The 19,143-nt window shown below is 51.4% G+C and overlaps 8 protein-coding genes across 8 annotated transcripts; 5 read left to right on the forward strand and 3 right to left on the reverse strand.

Annotated features, from left to right (window-relative positions):
* Positions 1 to 39: 39 nt before the first annotated feature.
* SEPMUDRAFT_136907 (uncharacterized protein) lies at positions 40 to 2,029 on the forward strand (the record flags this gene model as incomplete). The annotated part of the gene is made up of 2 exons (XM_016902812.1): positions 40 to 539; positions 592 to 2,029. The coding sequence occupies 2 exons, from the start codon at positions 40 to 42 to the stop codon at positions 2,027 to 2,029; spliced, it is 1,938 nt and encodes a 645-aa protein (XP_016756224.1).
* A 797-nt stretch (positions 2,030 to 2,826) lies between these two features.
* SEPMUDRAFT_54634 (MFS general substrate transporter) lies at positions 2,827 to 4,384 on the reverse strand (the record flags this gene model as incomplete). Its single annotated transcript, XM_016909310.1, has 2 exons — positions 2,827 to 4,127; positions 4,213 to 4,384. 2 exons carry the CDS (start codon positions 4,382 to 4,384, stop codon positions 2,827 to 2,829), a joined length of 1,473 nt encoding a protein of 490 aa, XP_016756225.1.
* Positions 4,385 to 4,981: 597 nt separating this feature from the next.
* Positions 4,982 to 5,661, forward strand: SEPMUDRAFT_23638 (Clavaminate synthase-like protein; the record flags this gene model as incomplete). The annotated part of the gene is made up of 2 exons (XM_016908374.1): positions 4,982 to 5,276; positions 5,345 to 5,661. Coding segments are annotated over 2 exons (612 nt in total), but the record flags the coding sequence as incomplete, so codon positions are not given.
* A 958-nt stretch (positions 5,662 to 6,619) lies between these two features.
* On the reverse strand, positions 6,620 to 7,882 carry SEPMUDRAFT_121603 (Clavaminate synthase-like protein; the record flags this gene model as incomplete). The annotated part of the gene is made up of 2 exons (XM_016901699.1): positions 6,620 to 6,724; positions 6,863 to 7,882. The coding sequence occupies 2 exons, from the start codon at positions 7,880 to 7,882 to the stop codon at positions 6,620 to 6,622; spliced, it is 1,125 nt and encodes a 374-aa protein (XP_016756227.1).
* A 1,995-nt stretch (positions 7,883 to 9,877) lies between these two features.
* SEPMUDRAFT_129090 (casein kinase I isoform delta) lies at positions 9,878 to 13,185 on the forward strand. Its single transcript, XM_016902256.1, has 6 exons — positions 9,878 to 10,556; positions 10,810 to 10,969; positions 11,041 to 11,113; positions 11,170 to 11,658; positions 11,721 to 12,248; positions 12,329 to 13,185. The coding sequence occupies exons 2-5, from the start codon at positions 10,958 to 10,960 to the stop codon at positions 12,206 to 12,208; spliced, it is 1,062 nt and encodes a 353-aa protein (XP_016756228.1). The 5' UTR covers positions 9,878 to 10,556; positions 10,810 to 10,957; the 3' UTR covers positions 12,209 to 12,248; positions 12,329 to 13,185.
* A 388-nt stretch (positions 13,186 to 13,573) lies between these two features.
* SEPMUDRAFT_136911 (Lipoyl synthase) lies at positions 13,574 to 14,962 on the reverse strand (the record flags this gene model as incomplete). Its single annotated transcript, XM_016902813.1, has 1 exon — positions 13,574 to 14,962. The coding sequence occupies one exon, from the start codon at positions 14,960 to 14,962 to the stop codon at positions 13,721 to 13,723; it is 1,242 nt and encodes a 413-aa protein (XP_016756229.1). The 3' UTR covers positions 13,574 to 13,720.
* Positions 14,963 to 15,177: 215 nt separating this feature from the next.
* On the forward strand, positions 15,178 to 15,921 carry SEPMUDRAFT_54940 (uncharacterized protein; the record flags this gene model as incomplete). The annotated part of the gene is made up of 1 exon (XM_016909321.1): positions 15,178 to 15,921. One exon carries the CDS (start codon positions 15,178 to 15,180, stop codon positions 15,919 to 15,921), a length of 744 nt encoding a protein of 247 aa, XP_016756230.1.
* SEPMUDRAFT_152392 (uncharacterized protein) lies at positions 15,319 to 18,270 on the forward strand (the record flags this gene model as incomplete). The annotated part of the gene is made up of 1 exon (XM_016907418.1): positions 15,319 to 18,270. The coding sequence occupies exon 1, from the start codon at positions 17,347 to 17,349 to the stop codon at positions 18,265 to 18,267; it is 921 nt and encodes a 306-aa protein (XP_016756231.1). The 5' UTR covers positions 15,319 to 17,346.
* Positions 18,271 to 19,143: the final 873 nt, after the last annotated feature.

Below are 19,143 nucleotides of genomic sequence, written 5' to 3' on the forward strand. Positions count from 1 at the left end.
TCCTACAGTTTTGGTCAACTTGAGCCAAAATCGTCAAACATGGTCGACAATATTACCATCGTGAGCCTGGCGCTAGAACTAGCGGAGCTTGGTACATTAGTCCTCAAGGCGGCCAAGAGACACTCTGAAGCCTTCGGTGCTGCAAGTCAAACTGGGCATCATCCTCTTCAACCTCCGGGTATCATCGACTATGTCCAATTCGTCGGGACCACAACCTCTCGAATCGAAGCTTCGACGGAAGTTCTGAAGCTTGCGGCCATTCAGCTGCATATTGATCTGCTTGGTCAATGGTCTTCCTTTGAGGGGATGGAGACCGCTTCCAAGGCTCTCAAGAGCTGCAAGCGAGCTTTCAATGCTATGCGGGCGCACTTCTCCCTAGTGCCCGATCAAATTGTCGGTTGCACGGACTGGATGATAGCGCAGCGATGTTGTGATGCAAGAGAGAAACTTGCGTCTCTCAGCAAAGAAATGGAGCGTGCGAGGATATCTCTCATCCTGATGCTCGCCGTTTTGAAGCTAAAGCAAGATGCATCATCGAGGTACAGAGGTCTTGCTACAATACAGATGTCTGCAGTACTAATCAGCACATAGTGCTAATGCCTCAGTCGAGCTCCAGCGTATGCAGGTCCAGCAACTTGCAACGCAGATGAAGGAGATCGGCCTAGTAGACGGCCAGGACGCTGATGAGACTGACTCTGATGCCGAGTCAGTCATAAGCGAAGATGAATTGGCATCCGGAGCTCAAGGTGCGAAGAACTTCACTCAGCACACGCCAGGAACGACCCCCATCGCTCCTCGGGATGGCTCAGTGGGTGCGCCTAGATTCAGAGGTGGCCGATGCGGTCGAGGCTACAAGGAATACCAGTTCGAAAACGGGAAGGCTCACGCTGCAGAATCCGTCATGTCTTCAGCACCCTCATCGGTATCCTCAAGCGACTCGCAGAGCTCATTCCTGCATTTTCCACCACGATCGAGGCACGCCGTGGACCCATGCGAGGTCGATACTCTGCTGCTCCAGGCCTCCCATAGTGCAAGCAGTCTTGCTACCGAGCTGGCTACGGAGAGTCACACCTGGCACACGTCCCGCCGCTACAATTCGAATGCCATTAGAGGCTCTCTTGAAATTGTAAAGAGCCGAGTCGAAGGTTTGCTGGGCACTTTTGAGCAATGCAAGGGCACAATGTACTGCACTCCCGTGACACTTCTCAGCACAGTCGTGACAGACATCGTCGACTGTGCTCCATCCAACATGAGACGTCCTTCATCTCCCATCCAAATTCGGGACGAATCGGCAAGGAAGAAGGCGCTCAAGAAGTCCAGACACTTGGGAACGCCATTCGACGATCTCTCAAACATGTCAATGCCACCACCACCACCGCCACCTTTTCACCCTATGATGATGCCACCCCCGCCACCTCTGCCCATGATGATGCCGCCCCCACCGCCCCCACTCCCAAAAGCAACGGATCCCTTCGGTGACCCTTTTGCGGGCTATCACTGGAACCCCTTTAAAGAGCCACCACCACTACCAGCATCTCCCAAGAGCAGACCATGGAAGAAAACTACCGCACCAAATGTTCTGCCGCCGCCGCCGCCGCTGCCACGACCCGACGAATCATCACCACCTTCTCACAATCTCAGTGAGCACTTTGCAGACGCTTTCAAAGAGCTAATGCCCCCGAGCATTGAGAATGAGACGTTGCCTCCAGTCATCACACGTGGCAATCCGTTTGATGTTTTCGCTCATGGTTTCCCAGGCGAATTGTCTCTATCGTCGCCGTTGGAGACGAAGAAAGAGACGAAGAAAGAGATGAAGAAAGAGGAGGAGAAAAAGGACAAGAAGCCCAAAAGAGCGAATGTGAAATCTGTCAAAGATGACGAAGATGAGAATCATGGAGAAAGTAATAGTGCAGAGGAAATTTCCCGAAGATATCATTGTGTGAAGAAGGAAGATGTCGTTGCTGAACTGCTGGAGGAGTGGACGAGAGGGAATGATGGAGATAGTAGTAGTAGTGGGGATGATGTTTGATTTTCTTTTCTCTAGAGAAAAGGTATCTAGGGTGTGGTGACTTTTATGAGCTGAGAGCTGTATGAATTAGGAGTCTGCAAGTAATTTTCATGAAAGTTTTCCGGTTTCCGTGTTCTTCGTCTTCCATCTCGACGATGATAATGACAGACAGACAGACAAGAAAACTCGCGTAGCTTTCTTCGGAGTGGTCAACACAAGATCCGAAGGGCAATCCGGCAACTATTGCGTGTCACCAAGGCACGACATGCCACGAAACTCGTTCCCCTTTTGTGGAACTGCTACTGCCACAAAGCTGCAACTATATCAACGAAGGCGAAGTAAGCGAGCTGGACTTGATACAAGTACTTGATCTGCAATGCTTGGGCAGTATACAATAAGTTGAATAGAGCTAGGCTACTGATGAAAGATTTGTTCAATTTTCTTCCGAAAGAGGTTCTTGTGCTGGCAGATTCAAGCGGGTGGTAAGGCAGATTTTGGTATGTGGTAGGTGGCCGAATGTGGAAAGTTGTGAATAGACAATATATTATATAGAATGAAATGGCGTGAGAGTGTGAGGTCTTTAATGGTGGTCGAGATGGGAACTGGAAAAGGGTGAGGTCGAGATCCGATGCGTTCCTTTTGCCAAGACAGATGTGACGGCTTTCACACTTGAAACGATAGTCTGCAACGTCCCAACACATCACCTACGCGTCAAGTTGAGTGAATGTATCAACACCGCTGAGCCAATCAGGCTGCGGAGAAATGCTTGCACTTGTTGGAGGTAATGCAGCGGAGGGTAAGGTAGTTGAGGCATTATTCTACTCGTCCATCTTACGAATAACCGGCTGGACTTCTTTGCTTTCCCAACTGCTGCCTTCGAGTATCTCAGACGCACTCATCCGCCGCTTCTCTGCCCTGAGTTCAAAATATCTCACCACGAACACCCACACGTACATGCCACAAATCAAGCCCAGACTGGTCCGAAATCCCACGCGATACTCTGGCGCAGATGTCACGGGGTACGCAAATTGCTGAATGATGGTCGTCGTGGCATTGCCCAACGCGTTCATCATGGCGATGGTCATGGCTCGAACCTGCTTGTCGCTGCCGCAGAGGATGTTGGCCCATGCCATGTACAGTGGCGACAACGGCCCATCACACGCGGCGAAGAGATATGCCACCACTCGCAGTCCAAGTGGAATATCCCACGCCACGAGGCAAATCGTCCCAAAGCACAATATACTCAGACTGAAGACCGCAGCAACCATTCTCCGACCAGTGGCATCGGCGTAGATGTTGACCAGCATGACCATGACGATGTTGAAACCGTTGATCGCTGTGGGGATGTTGTTGATCTGATAGACGGACCAATTTCGAGCTGTATCGTTCTTCAAATAGAGCTGGAATACGGTATTTCCGACCTTGCCGACGGTCGTCTGCCAGAACATCCACAGCACGGTGAGCAGGTAAAATTGCCAGCTGCCAAAGATCCTTCCGCACACATCCCACGACCAACCTCCTGTGGGCCGTCGATCTTCTTCCACAAGACGCTCCACGCATCTCTCTCGCTCGGCAGAAGAGAGGTAGAAGGCCGTCGTCTTCTCTGGCGTGTCCGGAAAAAATGCTAAACCATACAGAGCGATGACCACCGTAATGACTCCATCGACCACAAACGCCCATCGCCAAGCAGCCAGGCCACCACTCCCATTCATGCTAGCATACACTCCACTGAAAATGTATCCTCCAAACGCAGTTCCCACATATGCCGAGCACGCAAAAATCGCAGTCCGCTTCCCCAGTTCAGTTCTCTTGTACCACGATCCCAGAACATACTGAATCCCGACAAATGACGTGCCTTCGAGGAGACCGAGAAAGAATCGCAGCGGATAGAGTTGTTGTGCGGTTGTGACCTTGTACGTGAAGACGGTGATGATGCCCCACAATAATTCACAACCGGGAAGAATATATCTCGGTGGCACGTATGTGATGAGGAGATTGCTCGGAATCCCACCCAGAATGGAACCTATGTTGAATAAGGTAGTAGCGAGGTTGAGTTCGTTGCCGTACATGTCGAGGTCTTCTTTCATGCCGCTCACGTAGGCGTTGGAGAGGTTTGCCTCTGGCGCGAGGAGTCTCGTTAGCGTGGGCTAAGCAGTCATGAATAGCCAGAAGAGGGAGAAGAGGAAGAAAAAGAAGAAGCGCACGATCGAGCCATTTGGCAAAATATCCTAGACAGCAATAGGACAAGATGAAAAAGTCGATTTTGGTCAAAAGCTTCTTCTCTGCGAGTGAAGTTCCCTTGGGATACCACCAGAAGAATTTGGGCTTGTCGGTGCCATGATAGGAAGAAGCGAAAGCGGTACGAACAAGTTCCATACTGGAAAGGGAGGGAAGTGTGTTGAAAGAATATGTAGGTCAGCTAATCACTCCAATGAGCCAAGTCCGCGCCTCCATTATTTGAAGCACGACATCCGGGCATCTTCTTCTTCTTCTTCTTCTATCATCACCTGCCGTCAAGCTTGTGCTGTGCCTGTGCTGCTATAGCTAAAGTAGCAGGCGGCGGTCTCTTCGCCTAGATGGACACTTATCGCTTTCTTCATCGATAGCTCAGCAGCAGATTAATCCGTTGTTTCTGATAGGGCAATACTTTGGCCGTGGGTCGTCAACTTGGGTTAGGAAGACCTCGTGAGAGCCGCCATAATAATAACATTCAGACAGACCAACCATTTCACTATATCGCCTTCCGTGGGTAGCTTTCACTCATCATCGTCATCATCACCATCAACCACAATCTGACAAAAACTGCCACGATCGAAATTTTGTTATTTATCTATCATCACCATGACCAAAGAAACCCAAACCAACCCCCCACAGCCACCACCACCCCCTTCTTCTCCCCTCCCACCGCCCCAATCCTCCTCCAAAAACCCAACCCCAACCCCAATCCCCCAACCCCCCTCAGAAAAATCCAACTTCACATCCATCCCCACAATCTCCCTCCTCCCCCTCTTTTCCCCATCCTCTACATCCCCCTCCCATCTCCAATCCCTCGCAGCAGAAATCCACTCAGCATGCACCACAACGGGATTCTTCTACGCAACCGACCACGGAATCCCTCTCGCAAGCCAATTTGAGATTTTCGCAGTCATGGAGAAGTTTTTTCGACAAGTCGGGGAAAAAGAAAAAATGCAGGAGGCGCATTTACATGCGAATCCCGCGATGAGGGGGTATGAACCTTTGGGGGAGACGGGGAGGGGGAGGAAGGGGGGTGAGTATTTTTTTTTCTTACCCCTTTTTCCCTTCGCGGTAAGTTGTTGAGCGACTTATCCTACTCAGATCTCAAAGAAGCCTTCACAATCGGAGACTGCGTACACGATTCCGAACAAGTATCTTTTTATCAGTCCCTTTACCCTCATTCTTCCCCTCTCCCTTCTATCCCCCGCAGCCAAAATATTTGGCCCAAACCTTCCTCTGCGCCTGGTTTTCGCGAAGGCATGTATGCGTATTACCGCGAAATTTTCCCCGTGGCGATGAAACTTGTGGAGATTTTTGGGGTGGCGTTGGGGGTTGATAGTCATGATGATGAGAATAAGAATGGTGGTGGTGATGGGGGGTTAGAAAAAGATTTTCAATGGCCGATTTGGGGAATGAGAGCTTTGCATTATCCTCCTCCTCCGAGTTGTGCGGAAAAAGAGAAGGAGGGAGAGGATGGGGATGGGGATGGGGATGAGGAGAGGATGGGATTGGGAGCTCACAAGGATTTTAGTTGGGTGACGTTGGTGTTGCAGGATGAGGTGGGAGGGTTGGAGGTGTTGAATTCGGAAGGGAAATGGATTGATGTTCCGCCGAGGGAGGGGACGTTGGTTGTTAATGTTGGGCAGGTGAGTTTTTTTTTCCCTTTTACTTTTTTCTCTTTTTTCTCTTTTTTCTTCTTTTACTCTTCTCACTTTTTTCACTTTTTTTGTTTTTTACCTCTCTCCCCAAATCAAATCTCTCAACCCCCCTATCCCCCATCCACAACAAGCTAATCCTCCTCCCCCTCCTCCTTCTCTCCTTTCAGTACCTCGAACACCAAACCAACTCCCTCTTCCCCGCAACCATCCACCGCGTCCGCAACAAATCCGGACAAGAACAAAAAAGAAGATATTCCATCCCCTTCTTTCTCAGTCCCAACCCTCAAGCCACACTCGAAGTTCTTCCCAACTGTGTAAAAGCAGGAGAGGAAATTCCCCCGGCGATTAATGTCGGGGATTTGTATATTCGAAGGGTGTTGCCGGCGAGGAAGAAACATCCGACGAGTGTCAAGTGGAGAAATGTGCCCGAGACGGAGTGGAAGTATGAGATTTTGTATGGGGTGGAGTGAGTGAGAGGGAGAGAGGGGAGGTATTGGGATGGGAATGGGGGGGATTCTTTTTATGGTAGATTGGGACATGGAAACGGATTGTAGAGGGAGGGAGAGAGAGCAAATTGTGGAATCATCTTCTTCTTCGTCTCTGAGTCTGTAAAACTGTGAGTGAGATCTCTGCTCTGCAAGATCTGATGTCGTCGGTCATCATGTCGCCCGCACGCCAAGTTCGCATGTGATCCTCATTTGCCTACAGAGAAATGGAATCATGAAGCGGAACGCGTAGCTGCTAGACGTTGCAAGATATACTCGCCAGCTTTAATAGGAGGGTACTTTGAAGGACTTGTGGGTGTGATGCAACTTGGTAAAGTCTGTCGCAGTTGTCAGTTTCCGAGAGAGAGAGAGAAATAAGAATAAAGAAAAATAAGAAAAACCAAGACAAAAGAAACCCCCTCCACCCCTCCAGCATAAGTAAACGTAAAAAAAAAGGAATCTATCAGAAAACCAACCTCAACAACCTGATCATTATCCACCCCAAAAAACACCGGAACGCTAAATCGCTCCTCGGCAGAAGTATTAATGACTCGATGTACAGTACTCTGATACAACCCATTCGTCCACCGCATCATCATATCGCCAATATTCACAATCAACGTATCCGGAACCGCGAGAGCTTGGATCCAAGCGCCTGTAATGGGAGACAAAATTTCCAGCCCGCCGGGGGTAGTCGAAGAATCGAGGAGGAGGATGGTGAAGCATTGATAATCGGAGTGAGCTCCTAATCCGATTGTGAGGTCGTCCTTGTCGTCGTCGTCGGATAAGGGCTGTCTAGGTTCTTTTTTGGCAGAAGCAGGGGGATAATACATCAGGCGGCCTGTTACACTTGGGTCGGTGATCATGGGGTTGAAGTAGTTTTCTGGTAAATCCAAGGAGAGTGCGAGCAGTTTATAGAGGTGTCGTGCGAGGGTGAGAACTTGTTGATGATATGTTTTGATGGCGTTGCGAAAACCTGATAAGGCGGTTTCTGCTGGCCATTGGTTGACTTTGTCGGATTTCGTCCCGTCGAGCTGGACGTGTGAATGATTGTCGCGAACTTCCGGATCTAAATCGGCTTCGTAGCCCCAGTTGAAAGCTTCTTTTTGCTCGGCGTCGCCGTAGATGCTCGTTGCGTCGGCGGGCTCCCAGCCATAGCCGTATTTGGATTTGCTGATATGCAGGGCGTTCTTCTGGTCGGCTGACAGCGTGTGGAAGAAGCGCTTCGAGTGAGCTAGTATGTCTCGCGAGGCTTGTAGAGTGATGTTGTGGGACTTGACATAGAAGAAGCCGCTCGAGACGCATGCCTCTCTGATTTGTCGGGACACCCCTTTTCGATCCTTGAGCGAACCTGAGTAGGATGATGCAATATCGATTACTGGTATCGTGAAGGTCTTGAGACTCTGGGAGTCATCTGCTGTGCCAAGACGATCTTCTAGGTAGTCTCGTGCTTGGTCAGTCGCTGATCTCGCGGAGGTAACTTTTACTTCAGCCATACGAACGAATGTGCCTCAGTTGGCGGTAATGGGTTGACGACTGTTGTGTTGTGTGAATCTGCGGGTCTTGGATCAGCAGTAGAGGGCCTTACCTTATCGTCATGACGTGGTATGGTCGATAGTTGGGGTTGGCCGTCTAGGTACATGTAGTTGGCCGAGCTCGGCCAAAGCTCAGTTCTCGTACTGCCCGACAAGAGAGATTATCTCGACATGCTAAGAGACCAAGGTCATTTCTTCACGTGTGGACGGGTCGCGACATTCTGTGCCGACGTGTTACGCCCTCACGACCTCGCACTAGATGGCGACTAATCTCTACACGCCGTACCACAGCTCTATTGGTTGCAGGAGCTGGGTAGAGTCTGACATGTACAATGGAAGTGAAGATGAAGCATGATTTCGGCTCTGATCACACCATGGTCTGATATCTTAGGGAACTCCGCATTCCAATGCCTTCCCATCCACATCGACAGCAGAGGGTCAGCGACGGAAGCAGAATAGAGCAGTTGGGTTGAGTCAGTGAAAGTTGCCCAGCTGTTGATACTTACCTATTCGGCCATTGCAGCACCAGTCATAAGCTCACGCCAGCAACGCTCAAGAACATGAGTTTGCACTCGGTCCACGCTGCCAGCAAACGGCGTTCCAGTACATCGGAAGAACTCATGGAGACGTTCTTGTCATGTCGCGCACAATCCCGGAAGACATCCGGTCGTGCTCAATGACTTTCATGTATGAGGTGGGCTTGAAGATGTGTTGGACCCAGAGCAGACCTAGCTTGTCAGAGCGCGAGGTCCTCCTCATGCACCCAGCCAACACACCCGCACGTATCCCGATATGCCACGTAGGAGCCGGAAGAGGCAGGTCATGGCGCGTGCGAGTGTTGCTGGCCTGGCGACGAACATACCTCCTACCTCTGTGGAGTAAGAGGTATGTCGATCGTTCTCATGTCATCGGGGTCTGGACTTTGCAGGTTTCATCGAGTTGAGACACCGGTGACTTATATTACCATCTGAAGTCAATAATGGCAGCTCGGCAAGAGAATGTCGCGGCGGAGCGTGATGGCTGATGAAGGACTCGATCGCAGCATTGGAGATGGCACTCGTCTCTCATGATAAGGTACGTCAGGTCAGAAAGAAGGCGCCCGTCGCGCGTCTAATTGATGAGGTGCGGTTGCCTGGTGCCCGATGTTCCCGATGTCAAGCTCAAGATATGATCCGCGCGGGTACGACGTGTCATGTCCCCGTACTTGGAGATCACAATCCCATACCACCAGCAATACCTTACCTACTAGGAGGTAGGCTACAACTACATTGTACATGTACGCTGCGTTGGCTACGTTACAGAATGCGCGCATGAACACCGGAAAGCGGAGAGTTGTTGGACTGCTGCAAGCGCGTCGTTGGAACCCAAGGGCACATGGAACCCGCCGAACACGGGCTCGGACTTGGTCGGATGCCCAATTTGGGGGACGTGATAGGAGGTATGCTCATATGTATCCCCTTCTGATGTATTATGTGGCGGCGTTGTTCTGGGACTTCTGGTTTAGGACGACAGTTGCTACAGGGGAGGTGCTGGCACTTGGCCAATGGCTGCCGCCTCTTTCACATTATTGAGGCCCAAAAGGCTTGCGGTGGCAGACCAGTGACACCATCGGCTGGTTTGGCCGTGGTCTGGCGGTGGTCGACACGAGCATACCAGGTCAGGTATTCACGTCTGGCACCAGCTGTGACAGAGTAAAGATGACACCTCAGTGCTGATGAGATGTGTATGAGATGTGTTGCTCGGAATGTGGAGGCGGGAACAGGTGCGATGTGGTCACCTAGCCGTCGATTAAGTAGAAGAGCAGCAAATGTCAATCAAGATTTCAAGGGTGGTTTGACGAGTCACCGCCAAGCCCCTTGGCGAGATCCGTGAGATCACCACCAACCACCAAAGTCCATACCTTATACCTTACAGTTACTAGTGGTGTCGCTGTTCTTCTTCACTACCACCACCACCACCTTCGCCAGCTACTTTGTTTGCCTGGGCCACAGACAGCCTTCCGAGCGCTGTGTCTGCCTCTCTCTACTCTCTGCCCGCTCATATCGGCCTCCACGTCGCACGCCCTCCCACACCACAGACGATCGAAAGAGCCGTCTTTGCCGACACATCAGCACCGCACCGACCGTGTTGTACGATAGCCCAACTGTCAACAAATTCACCTCTCTCTCGCTCTATTTCAGGAAGCTGCCAGGAGGTAGTTCGAGACAGGTCTATTCTGCCTAAGGTATGCACACCACTGGAGCCTGACACAAACGGTGCCGGCACAGACAATCAGCACAGCACGAGCGCAGTGGTCAATCAGTCCGTCCCAGAGTCAGTCCGTCAGGCCGTCAGTCAGGCCGTCTGTCAGTCAGTCACCCGACTCGTCCACTCTCGGGATCAGCCTGCTACCATCTGACTCTCTCGCATCCCTCATCACTTGCACCCCTTCAATTCCCTCACTCTTCACTCCCGCACGCACGCACGCACGCACGGCCGGGCACGCGCCGTTCACGTTTGTGCAGCACAACACAACCTCACCGACCAGCAATCCTTTGTTCTCACCGACTGCTGCCCGATTGACGTTCGTGCCTGCCTCTGCCATTGTGCACCTCCCCTCCGCGCCCGACTCCCCGCAGAAGGCACGAAGAAGCAAGCAAGTGTTTCGGCTCGCACTCTCACCGCCACATCCCTCCCTTCTTATCCCCTCCCCTCCCCTCCCTCCCTCCCGTCCAACCTGACTTGCTGAACCGGGCCTGACCTGACCTGACCTGACCTGCCTGACCTGCCTGACCCTTCCCTGTCTGTCAGCCTCTGCACTGCACAGCACAGCCCTCTCAGCTGGCTCCTTCGCCATTCTTCTGCCTCATCTTCATCACAACATACACTAATACTGTATCGGCCTTCAGCACACCAACGACACACACACACCCCCTCTCCCCGACGACCGCCGCGTCGACTGGTCTCCGGTGGACACACTGAGCAACGCCCACCGATCCTCCTCCCACCACACCCCAACACCACCACAAAACCCTCATCTCGAGGTCACACAACACCATGACGACAATGGTACGCTCCGCCTTCCCGCCTCCTCGTCCGCATCCTCCGCATCACGAGAACATCTACTGACGTACGGGCAGGATCTCCGTGTGGGGAACAAGTACAGAATCGGCCGCAAGATCGGTAGCGGGTCTTTCGGCGACATCTACCTGGGTATGACACATGCGCGACAGTTGATGCTGGGCAATCACTGTACTAAGACTTCACAGGCACCAACATCATCTCCGGCGAGGAGATTGCTATCAAGCTTGAGTCCGTCAAGGCGAAGCACCCACAATTGGAGTATGAGGCTCGCGTGTACAAGTCGCTGGCTGGTGGTGTCGGTATCCCTTTCGTGAGATGGTTCGGAACAGAATGCGACTACAATGCCATGGTCCTCGACCTGCTCGGACCCTCCCTCGAGGACCTCTTCAACTTCTGCAACCGCAAGTTCTCCTTGAAGACTGTCCTGCTCCTCGCCGATCAGCTCATCTCCCGCATCGAGTACATCCACGCCAAGAGCTTCATCCACCGCGACATCAAGCCCGACAACTTCCTCATGGGCATCGGCAAGCGCGGCAACCAAGTCAACGTGATTGATTTCGGTCTCGCCAAGAAGTACCGCGACCCGAAGACTCACTTCCATATCCCGTACAGAGAGAACAAGAACTTGACTGGTACCGCCCGTTACGCCTCCATCAACACCCACCTGGGAGTCGGTACGTCCTCACTCATCTGTCTCTGCTACACCGTCAATACACATGACTGACTGTCTTTCTAGAACAATCCCGACGCGACGATATGGAGTCCCTCGGCTATGTGATGCTCTATTTCTGCCGTGGTTCTCTCCCATGGCAAGGTCTTAAGGCGGCGACCAAGAAGCAGAAGTATGACCGCATCATGGAGAAGAAGATGACCACTCCCACTGAGGTCCTCTGCCGCGGCTTCCCCAACGAATTCGCCATCTACCTCAACTACACCCGCAGCCTGCGCTTCGACGACAAGCCAGACTACTCCTACCTCCGCAAGATCTTCCGCGACCTCTTCGTCCGTGAGGGCTTCCAGTACGACTACGTCTTTGACTGGACTGTCTACAAGTACCAGAAGAATGCACAGGCTATTGCTCAGGCGGCGGGCAACCAGAATGCTGCCGATGACACCGAGGAGAAGCCTGGCCGTAGGACTGGAGCAGCCACTCGCGGTACTACCGGCCAGCTCTCAAAGGATCGCTCTGGCGCTGTTCCACCGAGAGAGGGTACCGGAATGTGAGTGCCTATGTACACATGACCTGCCTTCGAATCTCCGTCTTGTAAGGCGCCTTCTCCTCTGCGTTCGTGATTTGGATACGCGAGGGGACAGAAGACTTATGCTAACGACGTTTCTTGACAGGCAACTTCGTAGCGCGAACAAGCGTGGCGCTGCCGACCAGTCCGGATATAACAATTACTGAATGGCTCTGGATTCGAGGGCAGGGCTGCCTCACAATTTCAACTCTGCAACATCGTAGCTGACATCAGCACCGAATGTTTCATGCTCTGGATCTGGACATGGTCTCGGTCCGAGCAACACTTTCTTATTGGTATTTGGCACTAGTACATGGCTGTCTGGTCATCTCGCTTCTCGCATGGTACCGCACAATCAGGGTGGCTCACCCCACCATCGATTGTGCTTTCGATCATGCACATCAGGAGAAGCGAACACAGATGACGTGCAACATTTCAACTTGCAGCATGCAGTCTACTGGCAGTGTCACTCGGCAGGGCTTTCAGCAATGACCTTCGAAATGAAGCGTAACCAAGCTGGATTCACCTGCAGGCGCCGCGCCGCCACCACTCAACATTTCCTACTGTCTTCGACTTTGGTTCTCGATAAAACACCACCAAACAACACAAAAAAAAACTACAACTACAACTACACGATTTCTTATGGCGTTTCTTTGCTACTCTGGACCTTCTTACCTGTTATGGGCTATGTTATTCAATCGACTGATGCGTGGAAGAAAGTAATGGCGGCAAGTGTATAGGGTACGCGTGGGGAGGTAATGCGAACAAACCGGGGACGAGGGGGATTTCTGTGCATTCATCGCCGTGAGGCAGCACGTCGGGTCTATGAGGCCCAATGGAGCGATCGAGGAACGAAGATGGCATGCACAGAGAGAGATTGTGTGAGCGATGAATGTTGGTCTTCTGTTTTGCTTTGAACATGCATGGTAGGGCGCGCGTTTGCGACGCCTTGGCGATCCCCCCCCTTTTCTGTAGGATGACAATACAAATTTGTATTATCGTCATCTCTTCTTACTTTTGTTCGTTTCTATTTGACATGGTTCCATGTCGGTCAGAGAAGTGGCCCTGTCTTGACCACAATATGATGGGCAGCATCAAGTCTACAGAGGCCCCTTGCTTGAGTGCAAATAACAAGTCAGATGAGAAGTCAGGTGAGATGGCAGAAGTGGGACATTGCTGTGTGCATCAGGGGCGGAGGAATCGCACGTTGAGTGACGTGCATTCCCTGCTCTTCTAGTACACCAGGTACAGTATGTATATGTCCATCTACGGGTATGCGTCCCATTTCACGTCAAGATCGCGATGCCAACCAAATCTTTCCACACGAAAGAAACCCCCCCCCCCCCAAAAACCTGGTCGCTACCTGACCTCAAGTATGCACACCTAGGCATGGAAATATCAACACCGAACCAATGTACCCCCGGGTGCATCCTTTCTACCCGTAATGTTCCCATTTCTCTGGAATTTTTCATAACGTAGCTTTATATATCTCTCCTTTTTAACATCTTAGCATCTCCGGGAGTGAATTCGGATCAGGAGTAGTTGTAGTCGTAGTAGTAGTTTGGTTCGCCGCCCTCTTCTTGAGGACATTTTCGATAAACGCTTCACCCGCCTTGTATGAGCTTCGAACGAGGGGGCCAGAAGCGCAATATAAGAAACCCATGTCCAGAGCTCTTTGTCTCCACAGCTCGAATGTCGCGGGCGTGACGTATGTGTGGACTTTCATGTGTCGTTTCGTGGGACGCATATATTGGCCGAAGGTGACGACGTCCACGTCGGCTTTGCGGAGGTCGCGGAGTGTTTGGTAGAGTTGGTCTTCTTCTTCGCCGAGGCCGAGCATGATGCTGGTTTTGGTGATGAGGCTGGGTTTTGCCAGCTTGGCAGCTCGGAGGACGGAGAGACTTTGTGGGAATGTTGCTCGTCGATCTCGGACCTGGGATGTCAGAGCTTCGGTTGTCTCCACATTGTGTGCGTACACGTCTAGTCCGCTGGTGGCTACTTTGCGGACCATTTCTAAATCTCCTGCGAAATCCCCAGTGAGCGCTTCCACGAGTATTTGGGGCGCTTTGCTCTTGATCTTCATGATTGTTTCTGCGAAATGTGCGGCTCCTCCATCGGCCAAATCATCCCGATCTACTGATGTCAGAACCACATATCCCAATCCCCACCGCTTGAGTGCCTCCGCTGTATTTTCCGGTTCATGAGGATCCAACGCCGCAGGCTTGTTACTCGTCTTCACGGAACAGAATCGACAACCGCGCGTGCACGTATCTCCCATCAACATGATTGTCGCTGTCGCGGCACTCTTGCTGGATCCGCCCCAGCAATCACTGATGTTAGGACATCGAGCTTCTTCGCACACGGTGTGTAAGCCTAGACCCCTCAAGTCCTGTTTGATCTTTTTGTAGTTGTTGTTCGAGGGCACAGGGGTTTGCAGCCATGAGGGTAGTCGAGTGTGTTTTCTCTTACGGCCGGCCGGGCCAATTTCTACTTCGCGGAGTTCGTAGAGTTCGGAGGGTGTGAGGATCTTTTCCTTCGGAGTAGAGACGAAGTCGCCGAAGGAGGGTCCGCTGTTGAGCCGGTCTGTGAAAGCGGTGGCGGCGCGGGGAGTGGAGGATGTGGTCGTTGCGGGCGGAGTTTCTGAGATTGTGGTGGCAAAGTTGCGCTTCTGGGGGATGACGACTCGGGCCTGGGAAAGGAGGCAGCGCGATGCTGCTGCTGGGCGGAGAGCAGTCGCCATTGCTGTCGTCGGTGTGGCGGAATGGGAGAGCGGAGTGGTGGAGAGTCGGAAGTACCTATCACAAGAATGAAAGAGAGATGTGAGTGGCGAGTGATTCCTTCGGGATTGGTGATTAGTCATGCTACACAGCTACACTTTCACTCGGCCATATGATCTCAGGTTCCAATATTCTGCCTATACCGCACAATACACTTACTCTACAGCAGACCGCATGGATGTCGTGGTGGGACAAATACTTCGCTCCTGGTGACATTCGTCACTCACAATCCACACCATCAAGTGTACCATCACCAACAACAACAACATCGAATCCGACCAAAGCAGAAGACACCACAAGTCCGTCAGCACAAAAAAGTCCTCTCGCACCTCGCTTCACCGAGCGCGCCTCATCGTCCACCCGTCAACTCCGCCAAGATGCGCTCCTCTACGGCGGCCTCGCCTTCACCCTCCTCAGCGCCCTCGTAACACGCCGTTCCCTCGCGCGAAAACACATTGCTGCCTATCCGCAAATGATCAAGACTCCCATTCCCTCCCCTTCCGGAACGGGCACCGCGAAAACCCAGCTCTCCCTCCCCACGTTCACTCCCTCCAACATACCTCCCAAAGTTGAAGGCGGCCTCGATGCAGCCGAAGCTCTCGGTCTGGCTACTCTTTCGGTCTTTTCGGTCTTTATGGCCGGGACAGGGTTGTTCATGAAATGGAATAATATTGGCGATGTAGAGGATCTTCGCGATTGGGTCCGAGCTGGAGTCGGGTATGATGTTTACGGAGGAGAGACAGAAGCTGACAAGGAGATTGAGGCTTGGATGGCGGAGGTTTTGGCTCGGAAGGATGGGGTCGGCGATTTGAAGACGAGTGTGTTGGAGAAGATGCAGGAGTTGGCGGAGATCGACAAGAAGAAGTATCAGGCAGAGAAGGAGGCGAGGGACGTAGGAGCTGGGACGAGGGAGAAGAAGTGATGGATTTGTTCTGGAAATGGTTTTAATCTCTACTCTACGAAAAAGGATATGTCTGGGTTTCCCCTCTGCCTTACAATGGATATGTCTGGGTTTCCCCTCTGCCTTACAATGGATACGTCTAGGTCCGGGTGCGCTATACAGACGTCTTGATATATGCCAGGTGCATGTCAGTGTGCGGATCGACCACCGGTCCACAGCATAGAGCCTGGAAATGCATCTTCTTCCTGCATGGACTTTCAGATGAAACCGAGCAGGAGACGAATCGTATCCCGTCTGCGGGCTCGTCCTCCGAGAGTACCACATTGACTGGTCCCTTCGTTTTTCAGAGAGGCTTCCGGTAGCTCTCTCCGGTCGTCTCAGTCGACACCATCGTCCTACGATGTCAGTGATAAGGAATGAAGCTATCTCACGGCTCACATGCTGCTTGGACTGCGAAACGAGTACTCTTGTCTCTCCCTGTCTCTTTTTCTTCCTCTTTAAGCCTGGAATCCTGGTCCCCACGCCCCCGGTCATGTTACCAAGCTCGCCCGATCATCTCTGATGCTAAGTCACCAGCGCAGACTCATTGCGCTTGCACTGTCGACTGTTCAGGATAGCGATAGAGCCACATTGCGCACGATCTGAGTTTATTGCTCTCACCCAAAACATGCCCACGAGCCGGAAATTGGCGCTGTGCGACTACGCATTTGAGCTGGTCCAAGATATCAGACGTTTCCAGCTCTATCCTGAGTACATGCTTGCATCACGACCGCGCCTGAGTTCGACTGAGCAAATGCAACAAACAGATCGTTGCTAAGCCGATACAAAGCAAGAGGATGCTTCCCATTGGGACTGTGTATCAGCTGTGAAGAATCACTGGCTCCTGTGCAGAAGCAAAACAACGTTTGGGATGTCCTCTTGGTCTTCTTTTTCGTGATCATATCATTGATATGGATGAATTTGTGTCTGGCAATGAACCTGCGGCTCGCGCTTCGAGTATTCTGAGAATCGCACTCTCCCGACTCTTGCTGGACAATCCAGGTCCTCCATTTCAGCCACGAAGGATTGCATTACATTGCAGGTACCTGTTTCCTGCTCGTGGAGAATATCGTCTGCTAAGTTTAAGACTGCGGTGTCGTCATTTGTACACTATATTGTCTCAGATATGTACGACGGGCAGATCATGCTCAATTGAAGGAATGGTCGGTTATTGATCTTGTGACATGCTCACAGGTTGTCAAACTTGGTACGTATACCTGCGAGCAACGTGCGCACAAACCCCATGATGGATCGTCAAGATCTTGGGATCAACTGCTTTCCTGGGGCGAGGTTACCTTCTCTGTAAGCACGAGTTGTCGTGTCAGCAAGAGCATACAACATTTCCTACCTCAGAAGGCACGAAATCTGTCATGTCAAGAGCGATACTGAGCCCTTCTCGAGCACTCCATGTACTTGACGAGCATGTCGCTCACTGTGAGGCTCACCAGCTTCATGTTCCTGAAATTTCCAGCTTCTGCTGCTTCTCCCCGTTCGAGTGAGAACATAACACTGTCTCCAGGAACCCCAGGCGCTGGTGAATGGAACGAAGCCATCCAGAAGGGCCGATTACGACACGCGCTCCTCGATTCACCTCCTACAGGTATAGAAATGTCTTCCTTCGCCGCGTATAGCGACCTAGCCAACAATGGCTGGAAGTCCACTCTTCTCCTCGACCAAAGCTGGGAGTTGGAAAGCGATGTCTTCGATGCTATCGCCAAACATTTCCAGATACAGCAGAGCAAGATCACGAAGGTAGACAGCCTGCACGCCGGCACTGGTGCCGCGTATCGAGGATGGCACTCAGCAAGTCCCTATGTCATCTTTTCGATGGACAACCACAGTCCCAGAGCTCGAATGAGCGGCAAGAAGATACCAGATCTAGAGCATTGGTCTGATGTCACTTTTCTCGTCCATCAACAATGCCTTGCTGAACAGAACGACGTCGCCGGAATGACTAAATTGAGCTTGATTGTCAGTGGCAAGATCAATAATAGAGCGGACAACGATATCATAAACATCGTTATCCGCGAGATGGGGATCCAATCAACAGAAGTTTCCCAGACGCTAGCATTCCCCGGCGAGCCTGTCGAATCCGAAAGCCCTTCCTTTTTCGCCCTCCTCGGAACCGCAAATGGCGGCGGCATTGCGAGGTTCTTGAGCGACCACAAGTCATCACTCGGCTGGAAATGTATCAAAGACATCACGATTGTATTTGATCCCAAGCCTTGTCTTGGTATTGACCTGAAGACTAAGAAGCGTCCGACTGCGTATTGGCTCTTGTTCCAAATCGACGATCATCCCAACTCCCCCGCGAAGCAAAGTGATTAAGCCCCAAGTTCTTTTCCTTCGACGACCATGTGATGTGTCAGAGCCATAGCTTCAGGTCGCTGGGAAATCAACGAGTCCATTCGTGGAAGCGCACAGGCGTGCGTGTTCGATGTCGATCGACATCATCCGAGACTTTCAACCCCGCGGCTGGCGATTTACCTGCTATCATGATAGCCCTTGGATCGCGATGGTAGCATTGTGGAAATGGGGTCAGTCCTTAGAACGTCTACTTCCCAGACAAATCTCATAGAGAAGCCTGATTACCGTTATATATATCGCCGACTTACAGCTAGGCCCGGTGTGAAGAGACGTGGAAAGTGAGTAGTGAGAAAAAGACTATTGGCATCTGGCTATTATGGGAAAAGGCGGAGGAGAGGTACAAAGGGGGGATATATATAGCTAGAGCGATCAGTCTTGCGCTTCCCTAGTAGGATTCTGAACGTAGTCGAGTATAAGACGTATGCCGTAGTTGTCGAGTAGGCAGCAAAAGCGAGATAGTATATATAGTTGTTTAGAAGAAGATCGGTAACTTTGTATTAAAGATATCCTGTATATATAGTACAGTATCGACGTAGTAGTATTAGGTATGTGTTACTTTATGTATAGCTTAGCAATGCGGTAACAAAACATCCTACAGAATCTCAGCAGATGTTATATCTCTTCTATGTTATACCTGTATATAGGCATTTATAAAAGGCGGGAGGGTAAATTTTAAAAGGCGGGAGGACCCTACTAAGCCAAAGCCTAAGGCTGCAACTTCTGCATATACAACCTAAATTGCAACTTTGCCCGATAGCGATAGAATATAACAACAATATATAGTACGGTAATACAAACAATATAGAGGAGGCTTAGAATAATCGTCGCAATAAGCTA

Source organism: Sphaerulina musiva, assembly GCF_000320565.1.
Source record: "Sphaerulina musiva SO2202 unplaced genomic scaffold SEPMUscaffold_13, whole genome shotgun sequence".
NCBI classification, from domain to species: domain Eukaryota; kingdom Fungi; phylum Ascomycota; class Dothideomycetes; order Mycosphaerellales; family Mycosphaerellaceae; genus Sphaerulina; species Sphaerulina musiva.

Coding starts and splice junctions, on each gene's coding strand:
- SEPMUDRAFT_129090 (XM_016902256.1), top strand. Junction 11,114..11,169: donor TTTCGGCGACATCTACCTGG/GTATGACACATG, acceptor AAGACTTCACAG/GCACCAACATCATCTCCGGC. Junction 11,659..11,720: donor CAACACCCACCTGGGAGTCG/GTACGTCCTCAC, acceptor CTGTCTTTCTAG/AACAATCCCGACGCGACGAT.